The 18,807-nt window shown below is 42.7% G+C and overlaps 1 protein-coding gene across 12 annotated transcripts in view; it reads right to left on the bottom strand.

Annotated features, from left to right (window-relative positions):
- Positions 1-18,807, bottom strand: part of TCF4 (transcription factor 4) — a 627,840-nt gene that overhangs the window by 311,230 nt on the left and 297,803 nt on the right. For all 12 annotated transcript variants that reach the window (XM_040337356.1, XM_040337391.1, XM_040337364.1 and 9 more), the window contains one exon: positions 15,427-15,491. In XM_040337356.1, the coding sequence (XP_040193290.1) occupies positions 15,427-15,491 (65 nt within the window). The remainder of the gene's footprint in view (positions 1-15,426; positions 15,492-18,807) is intronic.

Below are 18,807 nucleotides of genomic sequence, written 5' to 3' on the forward strand. Positions count from 1 at the left end.
ACCCAGCCTCAAGCCTTGTTTTGAAGCAAGTGTAAACTAGCCCTAATTAAGATTTCACCTGGTAGGATTAGCACTTCCCATGGAGTGACTGGTTATAATGACCTGCAGGTGTGCAGCAAAATCTGAAGGAGCGAGGTGGTGCTTTGCCTCCTGGTTCCTTAATCTCCAGGTGGCATATTTAGCTGTGCCAAACATTTTTACTGTTCTAGAAGAGAAACTGTGTTTAAAATGCAAGAACATAGCAAAGGTGAAGAGATAACACATCTTAATATACGGAAAACCTACAAAACATCTTGACCTTGCTTAGCTAATGAACACCTGGAAACTAACAGTAATTATCAGACTCTAAGCATATAGAAATCTCAGACTACCAGTGATTAATGTGATTTGGTGAGTACAAATGATATGCATTTTTTAAAGAAATATCATTTGTATGATATTTTAAAGAAAAACATAAAAGTTTGTGATAAAAACACAAATACATTTTACTATATCTGGATCTACATCCAACGCACAAGCCACAAGCAACATTATTTACAACCTGCTTTTACCTATCATTATCCCCATGGAAATCCCTATATTGGTACCCACAGGGAGCAATCTCTCAAGTCCGAAACTTGAGTCCAATGAGATCCACACATCACCCCTGATTTGTTCTTTCTAAGACCCTTGTTACATGCCCACCACAAATGCAAACTTGCTTGTGTTTAAAGTACAGCACGACATGGTCAGACAGGTCCCCATATGCCTGGGCCCCAAAAAATCTATAAACGTTTTCGTCTGACCGCGTCACCCAGACTTGGGCACCCAAAGAAGAAAGAGCCACCAATCAGTAGGGATGAGCCTGTGGTTCGAGTCGAGAGTAAGTTTGACTCGAACTTAGGAACAGCTGAAGTATTTAAAGGCCAGTAGAGAAGTGTTCTCTCTTACATTGCTGGTCATTGTAGCAGAAACCCCTTACAATGGTCAGTGTAAAATTGTCCCCTTATAGATTAATAGCCACAATTGATCAATATTCAAGGAACCCTTAGGTTTCCTGGAACGCCAGTTAAAAAATGCTGATCCACACAGTTGGCACTCTCTTCTTATCTCTGATGCCCCGTACACACGACCGTTTTTTCCTTCGGAAAAAGTCTGATGAGAGCTTTTGGCCGGGAATCCCGACCGTGTGTATGCTCCATCTGACTTTTTCCTACAGGAAAACTGCCATAAAAAAAAAGAGAGCAGGATCTCTTTTTTCCCCCCAGGAAAAAATTTTAGCGGGAAAACCATTTGTTTGTATGGAATTCCGATGTGAAAAAAAACATGCATGCTCGTAAAAAATTTGACGCATGCTCAGAAGCATTGAACTTAATTTTCTTGGCTTGTTGTAGTCTTTTACATCACTGCGTTCTTGGCATTCAAAATTTGACCAACATTTTGTGTGGTCGTATGTATGCAAGGCAGGCTTGAGAGGAATTCCGTCTGGAAAACCATTGTTTTTCTTTCCGACAGGATAACCGCTCTTGAATTCTAGTTTTGGATTTAAGCTGGCCGTACATTAGACAATTTTCCTTTTCAATATACTTTAGATCTACCCTCAACTCAGGCCTGACTGATTGCATACAAATTAAAGGTGTTTAGGTTTGTCCTCTTATTATATGGTTTTGGTAAATGTAAAGTAGACATGTGCACAACAAAAATTTTCGTATTTTTTTGTTCCGTTTCGTCTCGTTCCGTGGATTCGTAATTTCGTAAGGCTCAAGTTTTCCTATTCGGACCCGTTGGTATTTCGTAAGACGCAAGTTCGTATTTCCGTAACAGTTTTATTTTCGTTTATACTGAATGATTCGTAATTCTGTCTAATTTATTTTCGTTGATTCGAAATTCGTAATTTTGTTAGATAATAATTTTCGTTTAATGGATTCGTAATTTTGTACTTTCGTAAATACATCGCAACACGCGGCTAATCCATATTAAGATATACTTTCTCTTAAGCCGCGTACAGACGGTCGGACTTTTTGCCAACAAATGTCAAAATGAGCGTTTTCCAAAAAATCCAACCGTCTGTATGCTCAACAAACTTTTTCTGTTTCAAAAGTCTGGCCAACTCCCTTCAGACAAAAATCCACGGAAAAGTTTGTTTAAAGTCCGATCGTGTGTACGAGACTTTACACTGTATAATGTGACTCAGCACAAAAGAGATAAGCTGATTGGCTAAGATATTAAGTAATCACTCACTAACTACACTGCCCAGTGCCCATTCGAAAGAACGATACAAGTACACAAATTTACGAACAGACAAAGAAACGGATTTACAAAACAAATGCAAATACGAACATACGAATGAAAATACGAACAGACAAAGGATTTAAAATACGGAAATGCAAATCGTTCGTTATAGATGTCATTTTCGTTCTTTTGCTTTTTCGGTGTTTCGTATTTTAGTAAGATTGTCCAATCATACATATTTTTGCTTGTTCGTTATTTTGCTTATTCGTAATTCCGTAATTTTCGTATTTTGGTTCTTTCAGCTTTTCGGATGTTCGAATTGATACAAATGTACGAAAACTAACAAATTCATACGAAAATCCATTTGTTACGAATGAGAACGCACATGTCTAATGTAAAGGAAAATTGTATAATGCATGGACAGTCATAGTGAATCAGCATTAGAACCTCTGAAGAATAAAAACTGAAAAGAGGTTCTAACGCACATTCACTATATCCAAAACTAGAATAAAAACAGTTTTGGATGGAATTCTGCTTTAATTCATATTCATATTATTTGTATTCATTTAAGGCTGATCTCTTTTGCTCGTTCATCTAAAAAAATAATGAAAGCCATACCTTCCCTTTAAATTACAAAGATCGAAAAACAGCTATTCCTACAGCTGAATTTTGTGTTGCGGTTCTCCGTTAAATCCGACAAACTTTGCATATGGCTGTGGCTTCCCAGCTTTTGTGCACACACTTATTTTGCTGCCTGTGCTACATACAATGTAGTATTTTGATAATAGCTTATGTTCCACATCAATGCCAAACATGTGCATGTGGGTAGTATTTTCATAAATGGGGACAAACAAAAAACACTCATGTGCAATTGCCAAATGAAAGCGGAAGGAAAACGTCTTTTTAAGAGCGTAATTGTCTTGAGACGACGCATTGCGAGGTATTACAAAGAGTTACAAGCATGTAAACACACAGGAGAATAGAACTTCCACTACAGCTGCAGAAAGGCAACTCGGGATTGGAGGAGCTATGACATTTTACAGCTTCATGGAAACATCCAGAGTTTTTCTGCCGAATGCACACATCTCTCGAGAGGGCTCTGCATTGAGCCTGTTGGCCTTGACATTAAGCCAAAAACAATTGAAAGACTAAAAAGGACAACAAATCAGTTTTTTTCCACAGACATATTTTTTATCCTCTTCCTATGAGTTTATTCTCACAGAACCTCTATGAACCTGTTAATTTACAGCTATTGTGTTGCACTAGCACCAGCTTTAAACTCTATATTGGATTTTCTTTTTAGGACAGCAGAAGCTGTTGCAGTCAACTCTTAAGCCTCGTACACACGCTCGGTTTTTGGAAGAACACTGCTGGCAGAGCTTTCTTGCCGAGTATACCGTGCGTGTGTACAAGGCTTTCAGGTTTCTCGTCAAGAAAACTGCCCAAAATCTCAACGAGAAAAATAGAGAACCTGCTCTCTATTTTCTCGTTGTGATTCTCTGCAGTGTTTTCCTGCCGAGAAACCCGAGTGTGTGTATACTTACCTGTCGCCGAGGAAACCCGCGCATGCTCGAAATGACTTTGACGCATGCGCGGTAGCTTCCTAGGCATAGGTAGGGTGTAGCAAGATGGCGACGACGGCATCGAATGTGACCAGTGCATGCTCGTTGTAGTCGATGACGTCACCGTGTTCGTGCTATTCAAAAGAACGGCGGTTCTTTTGAATGAAGTGTCTGTACACTCGGCCGGCAAGAGATTCTTGCCAAGAATCTCGTCAGGAAAAACAGAGATTAAGGGGCGTGTGTACAGGGCTTTAGGCAAGGAACCAACACCATAAGCAGAAGCCACGTCAAGGCAAATATATGGGTCAGTTACCCAGGCTTGTGCCTAGGGTAGCCCATTTCCACAGGGTGGCATGTTATCATTTGTTTTAGAGGGAACCTATCCAAAGAGAGGTATTTAGCTGGCCAATGCTATCCTCACCATCTAAGAAAGCTAGCTGCCTGGCCATAGTACAAAACCAGTGGCTTCAACACTTGAGCCACTGACCCTTTATAAATGAGCAAATTAGAAGGTAAGACTCCATTCTGACTTCAATAACTGATCACTTGCTCATGGTCAATGACTCTGAGTAACTGAAGCCAGAGACAAATAACTAGCATTTTCAGAAGGTCAGCAATGACAGGTTAATTTTTAATCTCTCAGGCCTTGTACTCACGACCGGATCTGTGCGCTGGAAACTGTCTGCCCGACAGTTTCCGGCGTACAAGGCTGATTTGTGTTTTGTTCCGCTGGCGTGTACACACCAGCGGACCAAATTCCCGTCGTACCGGAACGCGTGCACGTAAACTACGTACGACGTCACTATAAAGGGGAAGACCAAAGTTAATGGCGCCGCCCTCTGTTCCTCTTTTGCTAGTTACGTGTTTGCTCGTGTTAGTGAAGGTTTGGTTAGAGCTGATTCGCGCTTCTCGGTCTCCAGGCTTTGACAGCGTGTATTCACGGGTTCAGTGCGTGTGCTTGCGGTAACGTAGTTGTCATTCGGCTATAGGCAAGCAGGTTGTTTCTGCTTTAGCAGTTGCATCCTGTGCGCTCGTATCTGTTTGTCGCGCGTTTGTCGCAGGTAGTGCTGGATTTGCGAGTGCTTTCTGTTTCAGTGTGTTCTTGACTGACCAGCCGGCCGGTTTGAAGCCATGATGGAGCAGCAGCGTCAATTTTCGCGAGTTGGTGCTGTTTATGGGATGGCTGCTGGATATGTTCATTTGTCCAGTACTTTGGCCAGAAACAGGGGGCGGAGGCGTTTCTGGACCAAGAATTGGTTGCGCCAGCGTGACCAGTTCTCACATATGCCTCTGCTTAGGGAACTCCAGGAGAATAATCCTAATGACTTTAGGAATTTTCTCCGCATGACGGACCCCGTATTCAACCGTCTGCTGGATCTTCTGTCCCCCTATATCACGAGGCAGGACACTGTGATGCGCCAAGCCATCACGGCCGAGCAGAGGCTTATTGCCACGTTGCGGTACCTGGCGACTGGGAGGAGCCTGCAGGACCTCAAGTTCTCGACAGGCATCTCTCCGCAGGCGCTTGGGGTCATCATACCGGACACGTGTGCTGCCATCATCAAAGTTATGCATGAGGAGTATATTAAGGTAAGTTTCCTGGCTCTAATAATGTGGCCAACTAACTTTATTTTTATTTTCCCAGATATGCTGTGTGTTTAACTAACGTTAGCTTTTCTCCCTATGCATGTTGATATCAGCTTTACATGTTTTATTCTTGGCCTACCTGCATATTTGTCCCTTACCCAATATTAACCTGTCCAGCATGCTATCCTAGGGACAAACCCACCTTGCCATTTTTTCAAACAGGACTTTTTGGGGTTTTTCCCCCCCCCCCCCCCCCCTTCAAACTTTTATTGTCCCCATCAGAGGGCTGTGGAGTCTCTTAATGAAGTGGCCCTATATATTTCATTTTCCAAATTCTCCATGCACATTTTTCTAATGCAATTTTAATACTGTGAACTGTCACAAGGATGCTTGTAGGATGTATTTGTTACAAAGTACTAAATCTCTAATTTTGTTTGTCCCCACAGCTACCCTCCACACCACAGGAATGGCAGTCTGTGGCTTCCCAATTTGCCCAGCGGTGTGATTTTCCAAACTGCGGTGGAGCAATAGATGGGAAACACGTCCGCATTGTGCCCCCACCCCGCTCGGGGTCCTACTATTATAATTACAAGGGTTATCATAGTATTGTGTTGATGGCGGTGGTGTCGGCACAGTATGAGTTTCTATATGTGGACGTGGGGAAGAATGGCCGGATGTCTGATGGGGGAGTGTTCGCACGGACTGATTTCTATGATCGTCTCCAAGCTGGTGGTCTGGCATTGCCACCAGATGAAGATAATGTGGAAGGACTTCCGTTTGTGTTCCTAGCGGACGAGGCTTTCGGGCTTGGTCCTCACCTCATGCGGCCTTTTCCCCAGAGGACCCTCACCTCAGAGAGGAGTGTGTTTAATTTTCGGTTGGCCAGGGCTCGGAGGGTAGTCGAGAATGCCTTTGGGATACTCACCAACCGGTTCCGCCTGTTCAGGACATCGATACATCTGGCGGAATATAAATTGGACACCGTTGTATTTGCCTGCTGCATTTTGCACAACTTTTTACGCAGGCACTCCCAGACGTACCTACCCGACATCGGTTCTGAGGCAAGACTACCCTCAGATCCCCTTCCCGGGCTGGACACTGGTCGCGCTGGCTTGGCCCCCCAATCAGCTCGTGAGGTACGCGACAAATATGTTGAGTACTTCATGGGTCGGGGGGCCATTGCTATGCCAGATCATATTTCTTTCTAATTCGGCCCCCAAAGAAAGGAATATTCTAAAAAATAATAAATAATTAGACCATTGGACTTTATACAGTTGTTTGTCATTAATGCTTTTTCTCTTTTTCTGTCTTCCTGGTTCTCTAACTAACTTCTTCAATTGTAATGCATAATTGATTTCTCCACTTTTAGTAACTAACCACATTTTGCACAGTATTCACTCATCTACAAACAGGGTATTGAGTCTAGAAATAAGAAGCAACTCCATTTGTAAATGTTGAGGTCAATTTTTTTTTATTTTTGCTTGTTCATGACCCCAAAAAATTTTTTTGATTTTTTTCATTACTCCCTGCTTTTGTACTTAGGAGTCTTCAAAAATTTTTTAAAAATTTTTTTTTTTTTCAGGTAATTCAACCAAAAATATTATGCAGATTATACATTTATTAACAAGTTCACTTTTTTTTTCCTCAAATATAGTTAGATTTATTGTTTACATATATATATATATATATAGATTATATTTGGTGGGGTGTTTACCGCCTTAAATTTATTTTTGGCCATATTTTTTAGGCACAAAAAACAATAATTTTGTAACCATTTTTCTTGTTTTTGGTGTGTTTTTCTAAAACAAAATTTTTGGGTGAGAATTTGGAGTCAAATCTCTACTTCACTAAATTCAGTGATTAGAGAGATTTATAATTCTATATATATATTGAAAATAATTTTTGGCGTTGTTTATTCTTTATGGTCTAAACTTTATAGTATCCCAAAATGTTCAACATGGTCAAAAAGTAACAAAATCAAATTCAAAAAATATAAAAACTCACAACAGCAGTCAGTCATGGTGTGCTTTCACACTGGAACACGCCAAAATTGGAAGATACACACATTCAGTGCAAACTCGCCAAATGTCATTGGTTCAACAGACAAATGGCCACATGTGCTATCTGACATCATGGGTGATCAATGTCTGTGTTTTGTGGGAGCAAACCCTTCCTCTCAACTACTTGAGGATGGAGGAGGGGGTTGGACCCACAAAGCACAGACATTAGATATTCTGTGATGGCAGATAGCACATGTTGGCACACTGTGTGTGTATCTTCAAATTTTGGCGTATTCATTATTCAAACTGTTAAAATGTTTGTGGGGGCGGGGGATGGGCGGGGGGTGTTTCAGTCTTTGACACGGCCCATCATGTCAATAATGTTCTTAAAATTTGCTTCGATTACCATCATTCTTTGCCGCATATTGTCCATTTCCGTGCTGCATTCCAAAAGGACATTTGTTACATTCTGTTCCATGAGAAACATCCTTTCACGCATATTGTGCATTTCAGTGCTGCACTCCATTACCTGCTGAATAATTATAGCAGCACTTGCACGTGAAAATCTTGGCACACCATCCTCCTCCCCTAAACCAACAAAAAAAAAATGGCATTTACAATATTATTTTTCAATGAGGCCTATCTACATATGTTTTTTGGAATCAAGCTAGGGTGACACTGACCTGATGGGCTTCTCCTTTCCACCTCTTCGACATCTTCTATCACTCCTCCTTCTTCCACCACCTCCCCATCATCTTCAATCACTCCTCCTTCTTCCACCACTTCCCCATCATCTTGGACTCCTCCTTCATCCATCAATCCACCTTCTTTCAATTCGCAAAATTGTTCTTCCGCCACTTGCCCTTCATCTGCTATGACTTCTAAGTCCAAAATTACTTCTTCCTCCTCTCTTCCTTCCTCCTTTCTTCCTTCCTCCTCTCCTTCCACATCCTCCTCTCCTTCCACATCCTCCTCTCCTTCCACATCCTCCTCTCCTTCCACATCCTCTTCTCCTTCCACATCCTCCTCCTCCTCCACATGTTGAGATGGCAGATTTTGGCCTTGTCTGGCCCTCTCTGCCTCCTCCAAATGCTGGCGACTTCTTTCCCCTGAAATAAACCAAAAAAAATGTAGACTCATCAGCACACAGATATTGGAGAGCATAAATCGCACACATTGCTTAGAAGATGCTTTCATTTAGTTACTTTTATCTTTCACCAAACCTACATTTTGCAATTACTTCTATATGGCAAGCTCTGATCCTGCCCCTTTTTAGCAAAGTGACACACATGGATGTCCCCCCTAAACTGTATTTCTGGGATACCCTACCAAAACCCATTTTTGATTTGGGGAGACACAGGTGCTCTGCATTGCAGATGTGAAAACATCTGCTTTATTACCACTGTTTTTAGAATGAATCCTGTTTGCCTTTCCCATTCTCCTTCTTTTTTTTTATAGAACTAGCTTTTACACAATGTTTACAAACAAAGTTTTTGGCCAGTGAGCCATGTCCAGGTGTGTTGTTCCTGGAATAACCGAGCCTTTCTGATAAACTATGTGATGTTACGTTGTTTACTAAGAACACTGTTTGTAAATATGTAGTTATTTATGTTCTAAAAAATAAATAACAACATGTCTTTAAAATTACAAGCAGGCCAAGGAGGCAGATGGTGAAATATACATGGCAACACATTATTGCAGACAATCACCACCCCCCCCCCCCCAAACCCAATATATATTTACTTACTTTTACGCAGAATTTTAAGTATTTTCTTCATCTGATGTGGCTCCCTCAATTTTAAGTCTGACCATCGTTTCCTCAGCTGTTCCTTGGACCTGGTGATCCCAAACATCCTCTGCATTCTCCTCGCCACCTTGTCCATAATATGTGCCTTTCGGCGGTTAGGGGTCTTGTATGGCCCTAATTCACCATCATAGTCCTTTTTTCGCATGATGTAAACTAACTCCACCATTTCCTGGAACCGCATATTAGTGGCTTTATATCTTCTTTTCCTTGATCGGGACGTCCCTGCCTCTGTCCCTTCACTTGTGGCATGAGAGCATCGTGCCCGCTCGTGTGACATCGCCATCTTTCCTTTCCCACAGAGATTATGGGCGTGGAAAAGATGAATTCTTACGCCATGGGCGGAGAAGAGGGCGGCGTTTAATACATACGCGGAGTGTAGAGAATGCAAACAACGTGTTTACGTCCGTTACGCGGAGAATCTTCGAGCGCATCCAGAACATACACAGTTAACGCCATATTTCCTAAAATCATTGATTAGGGGCCTCGCAAAGGTGACGAGGGCGGGGTTTCATAAATACGCGGAGTGTTAAAAAGGTTTACGCCGTGATTACGCATCTTACGCGGTAATTAGGCGAGCGTGAGAAACGAGGAGCGAGAGACAGGAAGGTAAGGAATTTAAAAATGTGATCAGCAGAGGCCTTGAAAATGTAGACACATGGGATGGGGGTTTGGGCTGTTGGTTGCACCCTTTTTAAGCTATTCTGTCTATGGGGTACCACAATGTTATTTTGGTATCCAAATGCTTTTGGACACCTCACAAAATAGAGATGTGAACAATGCTGTACCTCATTGACAAGTTTTTGAATGGTGTATTCAGATCAGGCAAAGTATTGTTCAAGTGTTGGTTGTACAGAGGTCATTAGGAAGTGTCTTTTATGTCATCCATTGTCAGGGGTATGAGATTTACACATGAAAGAGTGCCTAGATGAAAACTGTCATTTGTAAGCATTGTTTAATTTAATATATTTAAAATATTTACTGCAATGTGAACAATGGCTCTGCATCTAGCAAATCAATGTTTGGTACAAGCAATGCGGCCGAGCTGCCAATCATTGTTTAAACAAGAGAGACTGTGTTTGGAATTAGATATAGGTAATAAATTTGAAGACACATATTAGATCAAGGTCAACGCTGATCCTTTGGAATATTTATTTTTCTGTGGTTTATGTTTTTGTAATCTAGACTCAAAAAGAAATATAATTTTTCAAAAATTGAAATGGACCTCCTACAAAGCAAGGAATCTATAGAGGCCTTACTTCAAAAATACCAGGACACGCCCATCCTGTGGAATTCAAAACACTCGTTATATTGCAATAAAGAGGTACGAGCGGCAGCACTAGAAGAGCTAGCAAATTATATGCAAACTTGGGTGCCAGGATGCTCTGCCAACATGGTGAAGGATAAACTTGCCAACCTCAGAAGCACATACAGGAGAGCATACAAAGCTAATAAAATCAAAAAATCGGGAGCAGCAGCAAGACAAGCAAAGGAACCCAAACTGTGGTATTATAAACAGATGGCTTTTTTGCGGGACGAAATGGAAGGCAGGAAAACGATGTCCAGTCTTTCTTCCAACCTTTCCTCCATGCTACCTTCCAGCGGACATTCCCCAGATGACCACAGCCCTGCAGAGTCGGAGGAAGAGGGCCTGGCTGACAGAGATGCAGATCTGCCACCCTTCGATGAGGAGGTATAGTAGTTTCCTCTATATTTATGGCGTAAAAAATTCTTGGTGGATTAATGATTAGATATTGAAAAAAAAAAACCAAGCTGGAAAAAAACAAACAAAAAGGTGTACAGACAAATAGGTGTCAGGGATGACAACTGCAGGGGTCAGAAGTAGAGTGTATTCAAGTAATAATGAACAGAAAATACTGAACGAAAAACTTGAAAATGAGTGTGGTTTTATTTAGCGAAATTGTAAAAAAATTCCTTTTTTTTACACACAGGAAGAAGAGATCAGCCAGGAGGTGGCAGATCCTCAGGTGTCTGTCAGCCAGGAGGAGGCCGGGGTCAGTGGCAGCCAGGAGGAGGCCGGGGTCAGTGGCAGCCAGGAGGAGGCCGGGGTCAGTGGCAGCCAGGAGGAGGCCGGGGTCAGTGGCAGCCAGGAGGAGGCTGGGCCCAGTGGCCTGCAGCAGGTCCACCCGGCCAGGAGAACCACCACCAGCCAGTCTTCTCCCCCCCAGGTGAGGCCATCAGGCCGAAGGAGGCAGTTGAGGCCTGTGGAGGAGGCAAGCCTCCGCATGATCCAGGAGGCAAGCGCCATCATGAGGGCCCCCCTCAACCCCACAGAGGCCTTCAGTGCCTCATTGGCCCATGATTTAAATGAAGGGGAGGAGGACCAGAGAAGACTGGCAAAGGCCCTGATGAACCAGGTACTTTGGTGGATGCAGAGGGGCCTGCTGACCCCAGACACTGGGCTATGTGACCCGGCCCGGCTTGCGGAACACCATCCTCCTGCTGCCACATCAACCCCACCTGCAAGACCCCGTGTTCGATCCGCTGGAAGGCTGCCTGGAGGGAAGGCTGGAAAGAGGAGGAAACGTTGATTTTCTGCCTTCCATTTCCTTCCACATAAAGGACATCTTGTTTGTACTACCACAGTTTGGGTTCCTTTGTTTGTGTGCTGCTGCTTAATATTTTTGTGTTTGGCTCCTGAGGCTTGGAAGTTTATCCTTCACCATGTTGGAAATGCAAGTTTGCATATAGTTTGCTATCTATTCTAGTGCTGCCGTTCTTTTTATTTTTTTGTGATGACATTTGCCAGAATAAAAGGCCTTTTGCTTTCATTTGAAAACATGTCTATTGTTTGATATACTGTGGGGATTATTAGGCAGCAAACCTTTAATAAATATACAATGGGTAATTTACAAAGGACACACTCCTTGGGGGGGGGGGGGGACATTTGGTGTGCCAACATGGTTTAATATTCTCTAATGAAACACCAAAAAAAAAAAAAAAAAATTAAAAATACATGTAAAAAAAAAATAGTTTAAATGGTGACATAACTAGAAACAAAAAAAGAAATTAAAAAAATGCACATTCCTTTACAAAAATGAATACTCTAAATTATGGAGGACCACCAACCAAAACACACGTCTGGCATAGAAAACATTATTAAAGGATTACATCACAAGCAAGAAATGTGACATTTCAGTATGGGACAACTCTATTGAAATTGCATCAGCAAGAGAACGGGGTTATTCTAGCAAGAGAAGAATTAATAAAACGAGGCTTGAAAATGTGGTTTAGTGCGCCTTTTTAAGACATTGTTCTCTTGCTAGAATAAAAGGTTTCTAATGACGAATGTGCCATATCCCAAACAAACGCGAGTTTTACCTGAACGAGCGCTCCCGTCTCCTCATTTGGACTGAGCATGCGCGGGGTTTTTGTACGCTGCTTTTGTGTACAGACGACCGAACATGTCTGACGGACACGATTCCAGCAGACTGTTTTAAAGCAAGACCAGGAAACAGTTGTTCGTTGGAAAACGGTCTGGCCGACGATTGTTTGCTGGAATTCTGTACGTTACTGCCTACACACGAACGAACATGTCCGCTGAAACTGGTCCGCGGACCAGTTTCAGCAGACATGTTTGGTCGTGAGTACGAGGCCTCAAAGAGTTCCTGGAGGTTTTCCATAGAAGTTTCACCTACATTTTACTGCTCATCTTAAAGCGGAGCTCCACCAAAAAGGGGAAGCTCTGCTTGTCTGCCTCCTCTCCCACCCTGCTGCCACATTTGACACCTTTTGGGGGGGAGCGGGTACCTGGCTTTGACAGGTACGCACTCCCACTTCCGGACTTAGTTCGCCACAGCGAACTGAGCCGGAAGTTCACCCCTCCCCCTTTTGCTGCAGCCAGCCCATTCCCAAAAGCAGAGCGAGCTTTGTGCATGCGTAATAGGAAGTCATCTGTGAGGCCGCAAGGCTTCACTGCCGGTTTCCCTCAGTCAAGATGGCGGTGACAGCACTCGATACTCAATTAAAAAATTGGCTCGGGTGAGGATATCGCTGCATTCCTGGACAGGTAAGTGCCCTAATATTAAAAGTCAGCAGCTACAGTATTTATAGCTGCTGACTTTTTATTTTTTGGGGGGAGCCTGGAGCTCCTCTTTCATAAAGCCATTGCTTTTCAAGCTAGATGGTATCTGTATAGCACACATTATACTGGGTGGGAAGCACATTGACTAAGTGGCTAGCACTCCTGCCTAGCAGCACCGGGGTCACCAGCACCAATCCCAACCACGACACTACCTGCTTGGAGTTTGCATGTTCTCCATGTAAAGATTATAGTAGAGATGATCATAGGACTTGATATTTTAAGCCCTATGGTAAGTCAGCACCTTGAATTTTTGGTAAAAAGCAGGGAGGGTAGGTACATCAGGGTCTATATGTGGGCACCCTACTTTGACATTTTGCTGATGAAGATAACTGAGAATACACTATATAACGCAGTATTTATTTTTGTAAAAATAGCCAAAATTGTGCAAACATAAGTTTTTACTTTGTTTTTTCTGTGTGGTCCTAGTCAAAAGAAAATCTTTAGAGCCGGTTCACACTGGGGCGACCTGGGATCCGACTTCAAGTCGCCCCAAGTTGCCCCAAGTCGCACGGTCGAGAAAATGGATGGAAGTGAATGGGAGCCGTCTTATTGTACACTACTGAAGTCGCTCCGACTTCAGAAAAGGTTCCTGTAATACTTCAATCCGACTTCTAGGCAACTTGTAGGCAACTTGTACCCATTGATTTCAATGGAAGTTGTCTCAGAAGTCTGATCATTGTCTTAACTAAAGCAACAATACAGGAAAATAACATACATTTCTCGGGCAAACCCCTCCCTCCCCCTCCCTCCCACAGAGCTGATTGGCCACTGGAAAGCCTCCTGTCCTTGTAAGTTGCCTGATGATTCATACTCAAGTCGTGTCCAAGTTGCCTCCCGAAGACGTGCTAGACGTCGTGTTGCCCCTGTGTGAATTGGCTCTTAAAACCCAAGAGAGCCAGATATTACTGAGCTCAAGTGGGAATCTGAATATCCATTCTTACATTATTATTATTATTATTATTATTATTATTATTATTATTATTATTATTATTATTATTATTAAATGGGCTTACTAATTAAAGATTTATTATCCCTCTTATTTAACCTAACTAAGGTGTCAGAGTCCACTTGTAGTTTAACAATTCTTACAACAGGGTTACTTTGATTTTTTTTTTACTCATTTAGGTTGTCTTAAGAGTCACTAGGTTTTTCCTAAAGTTGAACTCCGGGATAAGCATAATAATATCTAACTACACGGGTCATAAGCATTCTTGCTTGAGTCTTGGTGTGCTTTGTGTATTTCTTCAAGATCTGAGCGTAGGTGGTCAGGCACTATAGCTGGCCGCTGTGTTCATCACCTATAGCAGCCTCTTTTCTTATGAGGCAAGCAGACCTACCAGTACTCGGGTGCCCCCAGGTCTTATACAAAATGCTACAGTACTTGGCCACTATGCCAGGTTAGGCACAAACCAACAGGTATTTGCGGTTGGTAGACAGGTAAAGTCCAGTAAAAGTCCAGGTTCAGAGCAGACAAAGTACAAAGAGTAGTCAGAGTCATTATATGGTCAAAAGGCAGGCAGAGTTCTGAGCATAGTCAAAATCTGATCCAAAGTTATCAACAAGGGAATTAAAACAAGCTGGCAGAGCAGGGCTAAGATGCAGGCATAGGTACGTGAACAAAGCAGGGAAACATGAACCTTGAAGCACATGTTACAAACACTATCACAAGTATGATACTGTTGGCTTGGCTGACTTAAAACAGGTTTGTTCTCCACCCAGAGGCTGCCTATATTGATCAAACTGCAGGTGGACAAACAGGGAGAATGCACCTCTGCCTTAATCAGGATGTTGGAATGAGACCAGCCGCTGTCATAAAACAGGAGGGTTACATGCTCTTGGCACTTATGCAGGGAGACTGGTCTTGTCTCCGCCCCTTCCTGTAGTTTTCTGCAGGCAGCCTGTAGCAGGTGGAGCTGTTGGGCCCCTCCCACAGTTCTGTTCTCTGCACAGGCTATGTACAGCACAGTGATGATGTCACTGCTACTCTTATAAAGTAGCATTTGAGTTTGCAAGGGCATTTTGGTGTTCAGCTTTAACCATATGCTTCCCTTCAATAAATTAGCATGGGGAGAGGGGGATATGGTTTAATCCAATTAGTTTCAATGGACAAACATCAGCAATTCTATTCCCAGACACGGCATAGTTCAGTTATCTTACCTGATGGCAGCCCTGTATATCTGAGTCTCTGGAGTAGCACGGGTATGAGCTTCGCTCTCCTTTACCTGTAAAGAATAATAGAAGAGTTAGATTATACTTCAGTTGAAAGTATTGGTAGCAGTTATTGTGGATCACAAACAGACAAAATATTTCCCAGCACACTTACCAGCCAGCCTGCAAAACAACCAAATTGTCCTGTCTATTTTTGTTTGCTCACATTTGCAAATACATGCAAAAGTCGCAATGACCACAATGCCCACATCAAGGGACCTCTGTATATACTGCGATCCTAACTCAAAATTTCCAGAGCCTCCATAGTAGGAGCACATATAAGAATGGATAGATTGAGGGCAGGTATGCATGGAGGGAGCCCACTCCTTCTTAAAGGCACAGGGACACACCTGACACCCAGCAAGAGCACAAAGTCAGCGAAGGCATCCAGTGCGTCCCTGCACCTGCAGTTTATACAGAGTTCCCTTGGCATGGTGAGAGAAGCCAAGTGCTGTAAGTGGTCATGAGTTTTAAAGCTGAAAGCCAGGCAGATCTAAAAGGCGCAAATTATTACAGCTCCATATTCATTAATACATGTATGTTTTCCCTTTCGTTGTCAGAGCCGTTTTTTGTATTTTTTTCACAAATGTTTAAACAATCATTTTAGGCCTGAAGAGTACACAAAACCCCCAAACATTAGAATTTTCTGAAAGAAATGCATGTTCCAGCAGCTGCAGCCTTTCCCCCTCTCCCCTCCTCCCTGTGACAGCAAGCAGGGGATCTTATCCCTGTACCCGCTGTCACTATTTGAAAATTAGGTGGCCGTGCGGGGGCTCTGCCCAAACGGCTGCCTTATTCATTCACATTTTCCTGTGAATGCACAAGCTACAACAACCGTCAGCCACTGCAGCTGATGGCTATCATGGCTTGCAGTTCTGAATGGACTGGGAGGTCTCTGGGGAGCAACCTCATAGTTCCTTCACAAGCCCTGCAGCTTGTAAACAGTCAGCCCCTATGCAGATAAGGGCTGAAAGCTTCAGGGCTTGTATGCAGGAGTCTGGCATTGCACCCCTGATCACAGATGCAATGCTTTCCAGGCTCCTTAGGGAAAAAATAATAAATGCACACTTTTTTTCCTGTAATTTCCATTTGTTATTTTTTTCCCAAACAGTGAACTCATCCTTTAAAGTGGTTGTAAACCCTTACACACCACACTTACCTACAGGTAAGCCTATAATAAGTCTTCCCTGTAGGTATTGGAAATATCTACTAAACGTGCACGGTTTAGGAGATTTTTACCATATACGTTTGCGCAGACGTCAGCGGCGCATGCGCACTGAAGAAAGGGCATGATTGTGCCGTTTCTATAGGGCCCGTTCCGTGACCATTGGCTCCCACGTGCATGCAACTCCGGCCATACGCAGAGCCGCAGTCCGAGGCCCCAGAAGGAAGAGGGGTGAAAATGGATGCTTCCACCATCGTGGACATTGGGGGCTTCGTTTGCAGGTAAGTATGCATACTAGCCCATTTTTCTTTTATTTTTCATGGGAATAAAGAGGAAGTAAAACCCATCAGGGTTTACTTCCTCTTTAAGGTGTCAGTGCTACCTGTGTGGATATAAATGCTGGAGTATCTTCCTGACACTCATTTAGAAGAAGTGGCTTGGATAGGCTACAACACATCTTTACAGAAGAAGTCCAGTTGAATTTGACTAACTACTACTAGATCATAAACCATAACCTGGATAAATGGGAGCCTTCAGACATGCCACAATACCAGTTTTCACCAGCAGGTGGCAATGCGTGTTCTTAAAAAAAGCAAAAAGTTGCACTATGCACTATGTTGCTTCCCCCAACTGCCCCAACCAAAATGATTTTTTTTTCAGGAATTTACCAGGTTTAAAACAGCACATCCTCATGTTGTAGACATTTTCCCCATCCCACTTCTAAGATCTGCCCACCAGTTAAAGAGGTCTTCCACTTTTTAGCACTAAGTGTTATACTGTAAATCTTTGAAGACAAGTTGCCACCTTATACCAATATTGTTTATTTTTAACAATGCAATAGTGCTCAACTCAACCTTACAAAATTCTGTAAATGTTGAAAAAAAAGGGACTTTACATGTTGCTCTGAAAAAAACATGAATTTTAATAAAATGTGTCAAATAAAATGTACTTTTCAAACAAAAAAAATTATCCAGAAAAAACACTGGCATATAAAACCTTCCATAGACAATACATTACATAAAAAACCGATGTCAACATGTTTCATAGCCAGAGTTTGCTTCCTCAGGACTGTGTCGAAATAAAGTTATGGCTACTCCCCTTATATGTAATGGTAACCACTAATGTATATGGATTCTGTATATTTATCCCTTTACGACCGCCCAACACATATGTTTAGCAGCAAAAGGGTGGGCTTTAACACTCACATGCCACACATACTGTATGCGCCACTAGGCAGCTAATGTTTCTGAGCTAAGCGTGCACTCACAGCACAGAGGTAAAGCTTTGAAAGACAGCTCTTGGTCCCTGCTAATGACCGTTAGCTGATGGGACCGGCTCCCGATCATGTGACCACTGTGACAGCCAATCACAGCGGTCACGTGATTGACTGATCTTACCCATTCCTGGTGTTCATAACTTTTAAAAGGGACGCCACAGTAGGCAGGAAGGAGTTAAACTGACCACACATATAACGATAAATAATCAATCAATTATAGATTGGTTGTCATCATTTTCAATCAAAATCAATCAATAAATCTTGATCTTGAAAAACCTTTTGGAAAAATGTGTTGCGGACAGACAAAACAAAATGACAGCGTTTTGGTAAAGCCCATCATTCTACTAAAAAAAATAATACAGTCCCTACAGTCAATCATGGTGGAGAATCACTGATGTTTTGAGGTTGCTTTGCTGCTTCAGGCACTAGATGTCTTGACCGTGTGTATGGCAATATGAAATCTGAAGACTACCAAAGAATTCTGGGGTGCAATGTAGGGCCCAGTGTCAGAAAGTTGGGTCTCTGTCAGAATACATGGGTCTTACAGCAGGACAATGACCCAAAGAATACATCAAAAAGCACCCAGTAATGGTTTAGGACAAAGAGCTGGAGAGTACTGAACTGGCCAGCAATGAGTCCAGATCTAAATCTTATAGACCACACAGCACGTTATAGACTATAGAAGGAATACAATGCCGTTCTCTCTCCAACCCTAGCCTGCTGACTAGACAGCAAAAGAGCAGCAGGGGTCTGATGAGGTTATCTCTTTGCTCGCTCGGCTCCTTATTATCAGAGTGCTCCTTGTCAATATATTTGCATTCAACACACCTGATCCTCTCCCAGTCCTGCCACACCTCTCCTGAGCTGAGTGCTGCTGTATAGGGCATTG

The sequence above is a fragment of the Rana temporaria genome, chromosome 1, assembly GCF_905171775.1.
Source record: "Rana temporaria chromosome 1, aRanTem1.1, whole genome shotgun sequence".
NCBI classification, from domain to species: domain Eukaryota; kingdom Metazoa; phylum Chordata; class Amphibia; order Anura; family Ranidae; genus Rana; species Rana temporaria.